The 14,710-nt window shown below is 57.5% G+C and overlaps 1 protein-coding gene across 1 annotated transcript; it reads left to right on the top strand.

Moving 5' to 3' along the window:
- The first annotated feature begins 1,828 nt into the window (after nucleotides 1-1,828).
- CAPN12 (calpain 12) lies at nucleotides 1,829-14,707 on the top strand. Its single transcript, XM_027079463.1, is given in 24 exon segments — nucleotides 1,829-2,653; nucleotides 2,655-2,747; nucleotides 3,047-3,116; nucleotides 3,300-3,418; nucleotides 3,603-3,736; nucleotides 4,610-4,778; nucleotides 5,882-5,956; nucleotides 6,029-6,114; nucleotides 6,157-6,231; nucleotides 6,855-7,018; nucleotides 7,100-7,202; nucleotides 7,204-7,318; nucleotides 7,774-7,785; nucleotides 7,982-8,155; nucleotides 8,158-8,201; nucleotides 8,379-8,421; nucleotides 8,500-8,559; nucleotides 9,094-9,151; nucleotides 9,526-9,596; nucleotides 9,686-9,748; nucleotides 10,296-10,370; nucleotides 13,002-13,140; nucleotides 13,237-13,295; nucleotides 13,376-14,707. Coding segments are annotated over 24 exon segments (2,193 nt in total). The 5' UTR covers nucleotides 1,829-2,485; the 3' UTR covers nucleotides 13,400-14,707.
- The last annotated feature ends 3 nt before the right edge of the window (nucleotides 14,708-14,710 follow it).

The following is a 14,710-nucleotide window of genomic DNA, read 5'->3' as shown; positions in this document are numbered from 1 at the left end:
GAAGGCCTCAGTCTAGGTTCAACCATCAGTGTCGAGGTAAAACCAACAAGAGGGAATGCTTCAAATATAAGTCAACTGGCCACTGGGCCTGTAAATGCCAGGAGCGCCCCCAGGCCACGCCCAGTCTGCAAAGAGACCGGTCTCTGGAGATGGGCGTGCCCTCAGTCCTGAAGGGGAAAGGCGTCTCTGCTCCAGATGGCCATGCTGGACAACTGAGGCGGTCCCAGGGATTCTGGCGGCTCCCCCATGCCCCCTCACGAGCTGTCTGTCTCTGTCGAGGAGCCCCAGGTGGTCCTTGATGTGGCAGGTAAGAAGATGGAGTTTTTAAATTGATACGGCAGCCACTTATTCTGTTTTGATTTCTCATGCTGGGCCTCTTTCCTCTAAAAGTTGCACAGTTAACTGGTGTTGACAGACAGTCTTGAGCGCGTTACTTCCCTGGGCCCCTCGCTTGCCGGTTTGAACAGCGTTTGATCTCACGTGCCTTTCTAGTTGTTCCTGAGTGTCCTACCCTACTACTGGGGTGAGACCTTCTGGGCCCCCTTGGGGCTATATTAGGGTTAAGGGTGGGCCTAGGGCAGCCCTTTGTCTTGACCCTGGCTAAGGCAGATCAATGGGAAAAGCAAGGGCCTGCTCGAAGGCTGATCTTCAGCGCTTGCTCTTTTAACCTGCTTGTTAAGTTTGCTTTTTCCAGGTTACAGCAATTCAAGATGATGGTGATGCAGGGATGGCATCCACTGCCTGAAACCAGTCCTGCCGGAAGAACAGCGGAAGTTGCCCTGGGGCCCCGAACAAGGCAAGGTAAGAGCTCCATGGCCCCGATTAGGTCGGGTCTATGAACCCAGTGTCAGCCTGAAGAAGCTACAGAAGATGAACCATTGCCCTTCAGCCTCCCAATAAGATGTTTTTGAGTCCACATCTCTCGGGAGGGATTTGAGGTAGGAGATAGGCCCCCGGGTGAGCAGCTGCAGCTGGTCTCCTGCTGCTTCGAGATGGGATACCAGCGGAGGTATTGGGCCCTGACTGGGCGCGTTCTTGTGGATTTCCCAGCCCAGAACATGCGCAGAAAAGGCCCTCAGTCTAGGGAAAGGGCAAGAGGGAGAAGATGCCCGCTGGAATCCATCTTGGCTGAGAGATTGGTGCCCACACCAGGACCAAATATGGAGATGATTGGTCAGAAAAAAAACCCGGAAAGTTGCCCCTATAAAAGCAACCTAAGCTGCCCCTATTGTGTGCAACCTCTGTTGCTCTGCCACGTGTACTTTGCTTCTAATAAACGCTTTTATCTTTTTCGTAATCTTTGTCTCTTTGCTGAATTCTTTCTTCAAAGAAGACAAGAACGAAGGTCCTTCTTCCAGCCGCTCCACCACCAGAATTAGCTACAGCATCCTTTTGGGGAAATATTATTCTACCGAACCCTGAGCCACAGGTGGGCAGGATGGGGTGTCATAGTCACCGGTGGGCCTTGCCCCAGCCCAGGACAGGTAGGTGCAGAGCGGCCCCTCCATGGTCAGCTCTGCCTGGGGCGACCAGGCTGAGGTCTGCCTTGTCGGGGAGGGGAGAGATGGGGGTCCCACTTTGGGTGACTGAGGAGTTACAGGGACAGGGAGAAAAATGGAGAGGGACAGAGAGTGAGGCACATACAAGAAAGACACAGAGAGAAAAAGAGACACAAGAAGAGATATAAAGAGAGAGATGGAGGGACTTCCCAGGCGGTCCAGTGATTAAGACTCCATGCTTCCAATGCAGGGAGCGTGGGTTCGATCCCTGGTTGGGAACTAAGATCCCACATGCTACGCAGCCCGGCCGAAAAAAAAAAGAGAGAGAGAGAGAGATGGAGACAGCGGGAGATACAGAGAGAGATACAGGTACAGATAAACAAAAAATGGAGAAAGACAAAAGGAGACCAGAGAGATGGACAGAGACAGTGAGGTCAAGATAGAGAAGAGAGATAACAATGGCAGGCAGAGAGAGAAACTTTCAGATGGAGAGACAGAGAGAGAGAGATACAGCAGTAAAGATAACTCCCTCCAGGATAAAGCAGGCTATAAAAAAGGCAGATCAAAGGCACTAAAAAAAAAAAAAAAAAAAGATGCCTCTCTCCCCATCCCTGCCCTTCTCAACCCCACAGAGGGAGGCCTGCAGGGACAAGCTGGTGGAGATGCACCGCCCACACTGACCTCCTTCTAGGCACTCCCACAGCAGCAGCCGGTCCTCCTTCAGCTCTGCCCACCTTCCCTCCTGCTGCTGGCCAAGCCCATTAAGCTGCTACCCTGGCCACAGCTGAAGGCCCCACGCCCTGAGGAGGAAAACACTGAAGAGGCATCCTTGCTCCCTGCACACCAAACCATCAATTAGTATTAACGAGGGAAGGTTCCTCTCTGCCTAAAGACCCCCATCTGGGCTCAGATGGAGGGGAGGTCCCACCCCCATGACTCAGGAGGTTAAAGGGCCTAGATCCGGCCTGTGAGCCCACAGTGTCCGGATGGCGTGTGGCAGAAAGAGAGTCACCATCCAGCTGGTGAACCAGGAGGCAGGGCCTGGAACCAAGGGCCCAAAGCCCTCTCGGGGCCAGAACTACAAAGCAATCCAAGCAGCCTGCCTGGATGAGGGGATCCTGTTCCGAGATCCCTATTTCCCTGCTGGCCCTGATGCCCTACTTCCCTGCTGGCCCTGATGCCCTTGGCTATGACCAGCTGGGGCCCGACTCGGAGAAGGCCAAAGGGGTGGAATGGAAGAGGCCCCATGTAATGTGGGGATGGGGGTTGGGCTCCCAGGTCTGAGGAAGGAGGCTGGGGGCTGGGCTCCTGGTCTGAGGGAGGAGGTGTCACTGTGGGACCAGCTCAGAGCAGGTTCAGCAATCCTGGGTCAGGGGAGGCCCAGGGAAGCCAAACGGCTGCCCACAGGTTTCACAAGCCTCTCATGGGGTTGGAGGCGCTCATTACTCCAGAGCCGCGAGGGCAGGAGGGGGCCTGGGCATCTGACCCCCCAGCTGCTTCTTCCCTCCCCTTCCTGGCTGAGGTCTGGATTCCCCCATCTCCTCCAGGAGTTTTGCGCTAAGCCCCAGTTCATCTGTGAGGACATGAGCGGAACAGACGTGTGTCAGGGGAGTCTGGGTGAGACCACTGAACCCCTGCTGAGCCCCCAGATCTGGCAGGTTTCAGTGGGGACCCCGACAGCTCCGCCCTCAGCCTCCCCCTGCCCTGTCCCTGCCCCTCCCCCTCCCTCTCAGGCTCTCCTCTCCTGGTGCCTCGGTCTCCCTCTTTCCACCCTCCCCCAATCCCAGCCTCTCCTGCCAGGTAACAGCTGGTTTCTTGCAGCCGCTGCCTCCATCACTCTGTACCCACGACTCCTGTCCCAGGTGGTCTCCCCAGGACAGGGCTTCCAAGACGGCTATGCAGGCGTCTTCCACTTCCAGGTAAAGCTCGGTTCCTCTGTTCATGCCTCAGTTTCCCCCAGGGTGACATGGATTTCATAGTTGACACTGTCCCCATGGGGCTGTAATTTTCGGACTGGTACAGCAGGGTCAGGCGTCAGAGGTTGGGGCCCAGCAGGGTTGGAGGTGGGAAGCCGAGCCCAGGCCCCTCCCCTTCTCCCACCAGCTCTGGTAGTTTGGCTGCTGGGTGGACGTCGTGGTGGACGACAGGCTGCCTGTGCGTGAGGGGAAGCTGAGGTTCGTGCGCTCGGATCAGAGGAACGAGTTCTGGGACCCACTCCTGGAAAAGGCCTATGCCAAGTAAGGACCCCGATGCCACCAGGGGCAGCCCCGAGTCCCAGCCAGCAGGCCCCAAGCCACAGGGGACGCCCGGAGCACCCCCGACTTCCGGGATCCTCTAGACACCCCACCAAAGATCTCAAACCAAGGTACAGCCCACAGGGCCCTCATGTCATACCATCGCCTGAGGACCTCCAAATCATAAACACCTCCCTGATTTTTTTTTGGGGGGGGCGTGCCTTGTGGCATGCGGGATCTTAGTTTCCTGACCAGGGATTGAACCCGTGCCCCCTGCATTGGGAGCACAGAGGCTTAACCACTGGACCACCAGGGAAGTCCCCCTCCATTGATATTTCACACAAAATATTCCCAGATACCAACCGAACACTCTTAATTCTGAAGGAGACTGAAATCTCGTATGAGGCCCCGGAGTCACCAAATCTAAGCAGTCCCCTTGGGGGACCTGTAACCTCAGACAATCTCTCCTGATCCCTTGAGAAACCCAAGACACCTCTAAAATATTGGGTGCAATCCTGGGACCCTTAAATCTTCACTTTTCCCTATTCTGCAGCTCTGAAATCCCTGACAAACCCCTTAGGGATCACCCCCCAAAGCAGACATCTCCCACAGACTCAGTGTCAGACACAGACCCCAGGATGCCCAGAATTCTGACAGAGCTCTTCTGTGACCCCCAGATCACGCAGTCCTGGTGGCCCCAAGAGCCACCAGCCAAATTTCTCAGGGCCTACCAAGTGCACCCTCCTTAAGAGTCTGCCAATTTGGGGGATAGCCCTTGGGACCTCACAGCATGAGACAGAGGCCCCCCACATTCCCATGGTTGCCCAAGATACTCGCCCATGACTCAGACACCCCACCCGAGACCTGCTTCCACAGGCTCCATGGCTCCTACGGGGTGATGCGAGGCGGCCACATGAATGAGGCTTTCGTGGACTTCACAGGCGGTGTGGGCGAGGTGCTCTACCTGAGGCAGGACACTCCAGGCCTCTTCTCTACCCTGCGCCATGCCCTGGCCGAGGGGTCCCTCGTGGGAGCCGCTGCCCTGGTGAGAGAGTCAGACTCCCATGAAGACCCCCGCCAGGACCAGAGTGCAGTCACAGCTAGAGAGGGGCGGTGTCCTGTGTCTTTCTCCCCTCTGCTTTCACTGCTGGCTTATTGTCTCTCACAAACCTAATGCCAGCAAGTCAAAAGGACATTTATTTGCTCTCATGACTAATGAAGCTTCAGGCATAGCTGGATCCAGGTGCTTAGTGGCTGTTGTGAATGTGTTTTTCTATTCTTGCTTCTGGGTTAGATTCACTCACAGGCAGGCTTTCCTCTCATGGGCACAAAAGTGGGCCCCACAGCTGCAGGTTCCTCCTACTTCCCCTGGGGGATGTGTGTGTGTGAAAAAAAAAGTGCCTCTTTCTGAGAATTTCAACAAAAGTCTCAGGACTGATTTTTCACGGGCTCAGTTTGGGTCATATGTCCATCTGTGACCCAATCACATATTCATTCACTGAGTCAGTCTAACTCATTCGTTCATTCATTTATTTAATCCTCTACTCAGTTACTGAGTGTCTTTTGCATTTCTCCACCTCTTTTCCTCTCTGTTCTGTATCTTTCTTTGTCCCTATGTCTCTCCTTTTTATTTATTTATATTTTTAGTAAATTTTTTAAAAATAAATTTATTTATTTATTTTTATTTTTGGCTGTGTTGGGTCTTCGTTGCTGCATGCGGGCTTTCTCTAGTTGCGGTGAGCAGAGGCTGCTCTTCATTGTGGTGCGTGGGCTTCTTACTGCGGTGGTTTCTCTTGTTGAGGAGCACGGGCTTCAGTAGTTGGGGCAACGGGCTTAGTTGCTCCGCGGCACGTGGGATCTTCCCAGACCAGGGCTTGAACCCGTGTCCCCTGCGTTGGCAGGCGGATTCTTAACCACTGCGCCACCAGGGAAGTCATATGTCTCTCCTCTTTAAATCTGTTTTGGTCTCTTGTCTCCATCTGCCTCTCTCTCCTTCTCTTGCCTTCACTTGCCAACTCCCAGCCCCTCTCAGAGCCTGGTGCCATTCAGTTAGGTGCTCTGGGTGACTCCTGCTTTGGTGAAAGGAGGTGGGGATGCAGAGGGGAGCTCTGTCCCCTGCTATGGCTCACTGTCCTGTCCTCTTCCCAGAGTGATCGGGGCGAGTACCGTACAGAAGACGGGCTGGTGAAGGGACATGCATATTCAGTCACAGGCACACACAAGGTGAGGAACCCCCAGGGTGGGCTGGCAGGGGGTGTCCAAGCACCAAACCCCCACTGACCACGTCTCCCTTAGGTGTCACGGGGCTTCACCAACGTGCGTCTGCTGCGGCTGCGGAGCCCACAGGGCCGAGTGGAGTGGCCTGGGGCCTGGAGTGATAGGTGGGATGGATCTGGGGTGGGTGGGTGGCTCGGTCTCCCCAGATGCCCATGCTGGGACGTGCTCCCCGCTGAGTGGCGAGATGCCTTGCTGGTGAAAAAGGAGGATGGTGAGTTCTGGTGAGTGGGGCAGGGTCCCCGGTCTGCTTCGGGGAGGGGCGCCAGGCCAGCAGGGTCAGGGAGGGGGCAAGTCCCGCTTGAAGGGACATGGGAGAAGTTCATGGGGGTGGGTCCTAACGGGGAGAAACTGTCCATGTCTGTGGTAATTCGGGAGTTGGGTTCTATTTCGCGGAGTCGAATTAGAATCAGCAGTAACATTAGGGAACTTGGAAGCGTAGTAATCTTTGGAGGGTTGAAGGGGGATGGGTAATATTTAGGGCAGTTGAGGGAGGCTTGGTGACATTGGGGCATTTCTTGAGATTTGGCAATACTGAGGGGCTGAAGGGCACTTACTGGTAATAGAGAATCTGAGGGTCTTGGTATTTGGGGGTTGAAGGCAATTTGACCGTATCTGGGGGGAGTTTGTGGACCTTGGCTATTTGCAGGGCATTTCTGAGGACTTGGAGAAATCTGAGGGAGCTGGAGGGCTCTAATCTGAGGGTCATTTCTGGAGACATGTATTATTTGGGGGACTGAAGTGTACTTGGCGACATTTAAGGAATTTAGGGGCTTTGTGACTTGGGGGGTCATGAGCTATTTGGGGTGGGGGCCGGGCCAGGGTCTGACTGCCGGCCACCGTCCAGGATGGAGCTGCAGGACTTCCTCTGCCACTTCGCCACCATCCAGGTCTGCTCGCTGAGCCCTGAGGTGCTGGTCCGCAGCCCGGCTGGAGGCGGCAGGCACATCCACACCTTCCAAGGCCACTAGGTACGCGGCTTCAACTCTGGCCGGGGCCAGCCTCGTGCCAGTGAGGCCTGGAGGGTCCCCTAAAGGCAAGCAAGGGGGGCCGTGGCAGGCTGGGTAACCCTGTTTCTTTGTCCTTTACTAGAAACCTTCTGGACTCACCCCCAGTTCCGGCTGACGCTGCTGGAGCCTGAGGAGGAGGACGAGGGGTCCTGGGAGGGCTGGGGGGCAGCAGGAGCGCAGGGCCCCCACTGGGGGGCGCACCCCCAAATGCACTGTGCTTCTGTCACCCATCCAGCGCAACCGGCGGCCCCTGAGGGCCCAGGGCCTCACATACCTGACTGTGGGCTTCCACGTGCTCCAGGTGGGACCCCGGGCTGGAAGAGGCAATGGGGGGAACACAGAGGCATGGAGGTGCAGGAGGCCAAAGGGGGGATCTGAGGGGGTAGAGGATGGGGGCCGAGGGTCAGAGTCAGGAGACAGCTGAGGAAATCGGAGGTGGGGGTCAAGGAGACACTGAAGGGCTAGGGAGGGCGCAGAGGGAGAGGCTGGGGGTCAGAAGGGTAGAGGGGTGAGGGGTGAGGGGTCAGAAAGGAGACAGAGAAAGGGCTGGAGGAAAGGCTGAGGATCAGGGAGGGGACCAAGGAGCAGAGGGCACAGATGGGAGGGAGGGGTCCGGAGGGGCTGGGGCAGGGGCTTTAGAAGGGGTGGGATGGGAAGAAAAGAGAGGGAGGGGTGTGGTGGGAGCCGGAGCGGGGGGACTCTGAGGGGTGGCTGCCTCTGCCTGGCCCTGACTCCCCTTGCTCTTCCTTCTTACAGATCCCAGAGGAGGTGGGTATCAGGTAGGACCCCAGATTCCATCCATCTCTGAGCCAGCCCCAGCAGCTGGGACAACCTGGGGGCCTGGGACGCGCTTGGGGTGATGAGTGACCAGTGGGTTTGGACAGGGCGGTGTGGAGGATGCAGTGGGTCGGAGGCTGGGTGGGGTGGACTTGGACGGCGGTGGTCACGCCGCCCTGCCCCCCAGCTGCTGGGACTGTGGGACTCCCCGCGCAGTCGCGCGCTCTTGCGGGGCCGGCTGCGCGCCGACCGCTCGCCCTTCTGTGCCTGCCGCGACGTGAGCCACCGCTGCCGCCTGCGCCCCGGCCACTATCTGGTGGTACCCAGCGCCCGTGCCGCCCGCGCCGCCCGCGCCGCGCGGTCGACTTCACGCTGCGCGCGTTCTCCGAGCGCCGCCACACCGCAGTGTGAGCCGGGATCCCCAGCTCCGCCCCGGGATCCCCTGCCCCGCGCCTGGGTCAGCCCAGCGCCCCCAGGATCCCACCTAGACCCCACCCGAGCCTCAGCTGAGACCCCGCGCGGCCCATATCCCCAGCCGCGGGGTGGGCAGTCCCCTCCCCCAATCTCCCGTCTGTAATTTGCAGGGAGGTAGATGATGTGATCAGCGCCGACCTGCGTGCCCTCATGGTGAGGCGCTGCTCTGGGAAGGGGTGCGAGGGTGTGTGTGTGCTGGGGGGCCAGAACTAAACACCCCCTACCCCACAGGTCCCCTACATTCCCCTGGACCTAGAGATGCAGCAGCTGTTTCAGGAGCTGGCAGGAGAGGTGAGGAGATGGAGCAGGGCTAAGGGGGTCCCTTCCCTCCCCTCCCCTCCCCTCCCCTCGCCATGTACCCCTCCCTCCCTTTCTCCCTCATCCTAGACATCTCATTTTGCTTTGATTTCTCAGTCTGTCTGTGCTTAAATCTCATGAGCTTCTTTTCTCAAAATGCTCACAGCTCTTCCCTGCCTCAGAGCCTTTGCTCAGTCCGTACCCTCCCCCTGGACTGCTTTCTCTCCCTTCACAACCCCTGCCAGGCTAAGGCCTTATCTTTCCAACGTGCCCTGACCCTCCCCCAGGCTGGTCAGCTGCTTGTCCTCTGTGGGCTCCCGCAGCCCAATGCTTCCCCATTGCAGCCCTGACCACTCTGGGGACAGGTCTCACTCCCTTCCAGGACCAGGAGCTCTGAGAGGGCAGGCCTGGGCTTCTCTCAGTCCCTGCTGTGTCCCAGCACCACCCAGCATACTGTCTGGGCGGCCCAGGGCTGTTTGCTGAATGACTGCCCGAGTGCAGGCTCACAACCGGCTCTCTCCTTACGAGGAGGAAGAACTCAGTACCCCTCAGCTCTAGACCTTATTAAGTATTGCCCTGGAGCCTGGTGAGTTGGGGACCAAGAGTGAACTCCAGAGCCCCCATGTGTGTTAATCCACGATGCTTCTGGGAGTCAGGCCATGGGAACCCTGGGCTCAGCCTGCTGGCATCTCCCCTGTAGCCAGACCTGTGGGTTCTGTGATAGGACCCGTGGCCAAGGCCATGGCCACGTATAAGCCCATCTTCCTTTATGGAAGTGTAACTGTCCTGAGCACAGACCCAGAGCCCCGTGCCTGGGTTCAAATCCCAGCTCTACTAGTTTCCAGCAGTCCCATGGCTTTCTGCACCTCAGTTTCAGAAAGGATTATTGAGGATAACAATAATCCCTAGCGCTTATACTAATGGCCAGTACGCAGAAAGTACCTTTTTTTTTTCCTGTAGCCAGGGCCCATGCACGGACTCCCAGAGAAATCGGGCTCAGGACCTGGGAGCAGCTGCTGCAGCGTTTTGGGGTATATGATGGGGGCATTGCCTGGGTAGGGAGGATGGCCTCCTCTTCCCTTTTGGGGACATTGACCTTAACCAGATGCCGCATCCCCAGCATGGGCGAAGCCTCGACCTGTACCACTTCCAGCAGCTCTGGGGCCACCTCCTGGAGTGGCAGGTAAGATGGGGGCTGGGCAGGGCACCTCCTTCTGGAGGGAGAGGCACCTTTACTAACATGGGCATAGGTGCTCTGTGGGCTAGCAGGGCCCCAGGGGAGAAGGGGAACTTGACCACACCACACCAACCTGGAGGCATCTGGCTGGGATATCCCTGCCCCATACACCCCTTTGTTGTCCCTCTACTTGTCTGTCACTGGGAGGCGATAATTCCCCGCCCTGCCCCTGCTCTGGATCCCTGTGAGGAGATGGTCCCAGGTCTCCCCACACTGCAAGTGGTAAGCCACTGTTCACTGAGCCCTCCCTAAGCCCTTTGTGATGAGAATATCACCTTGTCCTCACAACACCCTTGTTACTGCTGGTACCGTTATTCCCAATTTACCGAATGGGAAACAGACGCCCAAAGTGGTTAAGCTGCTTGCACAGGGCAGCCAGGAAGAAAGGGAGGTGGGTGGGAACTCAGGCTCTCTGGCTCCAAGACCCACTTCCAGCCTCCTTCAGGGTGCCTAGGGGCCTGGGGGTGGGACTGACCAATACCTCCCTGCCCAGGCCACATTTGACAAGTTCGATGAGGACGCCTCCGGAACCATGAACTCCTATGAACTGAGGCTGGCCCTGAACGCAGTGGGTATGGACAGAGGTCCTGCGGGATCCTGGGGACAGATCTGCTCCCCCTCCTCCCCCGCCATCCACAAAGCCCACACCTCAGTTGCCCACTCTTGGCAGGAAATGGGTGACCCTGAGAGAGGCCCAAAGGGGAGAATCCTCTGTGTGGGGGGAGGAGGGCACTGAGGGAGGGAGTGCGGCCCTCCTGGGAGGGGAAGGGGGGCATGGGCGCTGGTGTCTGAGAGGCCCCAGCTCCCAGGACCTCATGGTAGAATGTCCTGGACTCCTGGACTCCTTGGGTGGCCCTGGGTGTCTGGAGCCTCCATTTCCCTCTCTGTAAAATGGCTAATACACAGGGTGGCCAGGAGGAGCCTGTGGAATGGAGCCCACAGGGTTTAGTGCTGGGGAATGCAGCTTCCATGACAACATGCCAGAGTACCCAGAGGAAGGCTCCCACTGAAAGGCTGAGTTCTTCCAGGAGACGTAGAACAGCCCCATTCCATTCGTGTGGGAGCCCAAAAATCCTAGCCAATGAACAGAGGCAGAGAGCAACTTTTTCCCTGGGCTATACAGTTGGAAAAGTGCATGTGATCTGTCCCCCACTCCACCTTGCATGGACGGGGTGTGGTCTGGGATCAGACACAGAACTCCCAGACCCCCACCCCACCGCAGGGCTCATCTGCCACAGCAAAGGGAAGGGTGAGACATGGGGAGATGGGGGGCTGGGGGTGATGTGACCCAGAGTCTGAGAGGCAGGGGGAGACCCTGAGGGGGGAAGTCAAAGGTGCAGGGAGGTGCAGGAAAAGGGAACTCAAGACAGGGGGGAGATGGAGTCAGAGAGAAGATTGGGAGATGTGAGTTTGAGAAACAAGAGTCCCAGGTAGGCAGAAGCAGAGGCGAGAGAGGGTGGCGGAAGGCGGAAGGCTGTACTGTTCACGCCGTATGCCCGAGTGCCTGGTACAAGCCTGGTGTTAGCCTAGGCAGAGGAGCGCTCTAAGGGGCTGACGTGCTGATGGTGCAGACACAGAACAAGCAGAACGTCTAGCGCAGATGGTGAGAAGTCCTACAGTGGCAAAAGGAAACAGGCCATGGTGCTGGGACCCGCAGAGCGTGAGGTGTGGGTTGAGACATGGCGGTCAGGGAAGGCCTCACTTGGGTGATGTGTGAGCAGAGACCGGAAGGAGTGAGCCTTGGGGACTCTGGGGAAGAGCGGTCCAGATGGGGAAAGTCAGTGTAAAGGCCCTGAGGAGGCTGGTGTGGAGGCAGCGGAGTGAACGAGGGGCCCAGTGATGGAGATGACAGGGGGCCAGTGTGGCTGGAGCCAAGTGGGGAGGGGGAGGTGGTCAGAGAGGAGATCGGTGGAGGAAGACAGGAGAGCCCCACGAGGCCTTGGGAGGACAGCTCTTTAAAAATTCTTAAATATGTATGAGAGGGAGGAGGGAGAGGCAAGTCCAGGGTCAGGGACTTGTGTGTGAGCCTGGAGCTGACAGGCAAGGGAAAGGTGGTGTGTATGGTGGAGGGAATACCAGGGAGCGGGCCAGCTGGGAGCAAGGTCCGGAGACCTAGGCAATCCTGGGCTGGGGGGACAGACAGGAGAAAGAACCTGCTCCGATCCAATCCTATCCTCTGCTCCACAAGCACCCCCTGAGCCCCGCTCTGCTCCAGGCCCTGTGCTGGCTGGTGCTGGGGATTCAGTGGTGACCAGAAGCCCTTCCTGGACCTCACCCACCACTCACTCCCCTGCCCAGTGCAGGCGCAGCCAGACCCACCAAAGACAGTGACAGCCCAGAGGGCTCAGGGCAGGGACGTGGAGGCCCAGAGGGCTCAGGGCAGGGATGTGGGGGCCCAGAGGGCTCAGGGCAGGGACATGAGCTGTGGGACCCCAGAGGAGGGGCTTCATGCTGCTTGCTGGGGGCTGAGTATCTGAGAGGACTTCCTGGAGGAGGCATGTATCAGAGTAGGAACACTCCGGGCTGAGAGAGGACGTGGTGTTCTGGGCAGAGGGAACATCAAGTGCAAAGAAGGCAAGGCAAAGCCCAAGGTCAAGTAGAGGAGAGGGAGGTGGGGAACAGGAGATGAGGTGCAGCCTGTGCAGGCCACCAGGCAGCTGGGGACAACAGGGGCCCTGGGGAGGGGTAACCAGGAGGTCATGGTCACTAGGGCCCAGTAACCGAGGTAAGGGCTTTCACAAGGACTGGCTTTTAAAAGCCTCTGTGGGACAATTCCTCATCGGAGGTGATTTCTGAACTCCAGAAATCGCCCCTGGTCTGGAACATCAGGAAATTGACATCATACGGGGCTGACAAAAATGCTTTGCTGCACAGAAATATCCTCTAGTGTCTATTGGCAGAAATCCTGCAGAGTTTAAAGGAATAATAATACAGTAGTTATGATGGGCCAGACACTGCCCTAAGCTCTTTACATATAACATCTTCACACGACCTTACAGGGTCAGGGCTATCATAGTCCCCATTTGACAGATAAGGAAACTGAAGCCCAGAGAAGTGAAGGGAGCTGCCCGTGGCCTCACGGCTGGGATGAGGCAGAGCTGGGACTAGAGAGGTGGGACCAGGCCCCCCTGGTGTCTGCCTTCCCTGGGGAGTCGGAGGGGGGGTATGACCCTGAGGTGGGGCTCCCGGGGCAGCCCAGGCTCAGAGGCGGCCTCCCCCGGGCTTCCACCTGAACAACCAGCTGACCCAGGCCCTCACTAGCTGCTACCGGGACAGCCATCTGCGCGTGGACTTCAAGCACTTGGCGTCCTGCGTGGCCCAGCTCATCTGCCTCTTCCGTGAGTGTCATCCCTGGCACTGGTGGGACAGAGGGAGGATGTCTCCATGGTAGGTGGACCAGGGAGGTGGGTGCGCACCCTGCCCCTCTCTGACAGGCCACTGCAGCCAGCACCTGGATGGGGGCGAGGGGGTCGTCTGCCTGACCCACAGACAGGTGAGCCTGGGCTGCAGGGAGGGGTGGCACGGGAGTGTCAGGAGTCCCCTGCCTCATGCCTGCTGTTTCCTCTCGCTCAGTGGATGGAGGTGGCCATCTTCTAGGACCTCAGCCTGGGAGCCCTGCCTTTCCCTTCTCCCAGCCAGGACCAGGGTTTCCTCTACAGGAAGGGGGCTGATGCCCTGATGTTAAGCAGTGATTCAGAACATGGCCTTGGGAGCCAGCCTGCCTGGAGCTGACTTCCGGCCCCCCCACTCACCAGCTGGGTGACACTGGGCAAGTCACTGCACCTCTCTGGTAAACGGGCATGGTAACAGCACCTTTCTCATGCAGGCTGCACGAGTTAGCCCACGTTACACGCTTACAACAATGCGTCACCTGGAGTGGGTCCCCAACAGCACTCCTACTTTCACACACTCATGGGAACAGGGATCGGGGCACTCCCACACCCCACCTCACTCTGGCAAGAGGTGCTCTATCATCGCTCTCCTAAGAAGTGGAGAACAGATAGAAAAACAGAGGACACTGTAGGAATCCTTCTTAAAAATATTACATGTTTTATTATCCTGTCCCCAGAAGGGTGGTTTATCCAGAAACCGAGAAAAAAAATAATCAATCGGAATAAACTCAAAAAAAAGGGGGGGGGGAGGTGGTGGAGTGAAACCATCCACTAACAGGCAGCTAGGCCAGCAGCCCACCCTTCGCCTCGGGGGGGGGGGGGGTCCCCAGAGACCTACACCGATGGCAGACATCAGAGAAATCAGTAAGGGGCTGGGGGAGGGGAGCAAATCAGCTATGTCTTCATTATGAGAGCAAGAGGCGGCGAAGATATGCTGCTAGGTGAATATATATTTATATAATAAATCCGTAAGTTAATAAAGTAAATAGTAATTCTCTGAAAGTTTTTTTTCATAGTTTTTTTTTTTTGTGGATTTTTGTGTGTTTTTTTTGTGTGTGTGTTTTTTTTCTTTTTTTCTTTTTTTGCCGGTGGAGGGGGTCCTTAGAAAATCTGAGAGATACGCAGGTCCAGACAAAGCAAGGTGGGGGCTGGCTGGGGGTGAGGGTGGGAGGCTGGTCTGCCCAACCCCACTCCTGGTGCAGAAGAGGGGGGACTGAGCTGAACCCCCTCATCTCCTGGCGATGCCAAGTGAGGGGAGGGGACAAGGGAGCAGGGAGCAGGCTGGTCCTCTTTCCTGCCGGGCAGCTGTGGCACCCTCTACGGGGCCCATCGCAGGCCCGGGCGGTTCCTGGACAAGGCACGTCGGGCTTTGGCCTGGATGTGGGAGGCCTTGAAGGGACCTCAGGGGAGAAGAAATGGACCAGGGGGGTGGTGAGGGGTGGGCGTTTCTAGGGCTTGGAGGGGGCCTGTTTTACTGTGAGGATCCACTGTCCCCTCCACAGAGTTAAAAAAACAA

Source organism: Aethalodelphis obliquidens, unplaced genomic scaffold (genome assembly GCF_003676395.1).
Source record: "Aethalodelphis obliquidens isolate GAN/ISIS:26980383/991018 unplaced genomic scaffold, ASM367639v1 scaffold43, whole genome shotgun sequence".
Taxonomy (NCBI): domain Eukaryota; kingdom Metazoa; phylum Chordata; class Mammalia; order Artiodactyla; family Delphinidae; genus Aethalodelphis; species Aethalodelphis obliquidens.
This window is presented reverse-complemented; position numbering and strand designations above follow the sequence as displayed.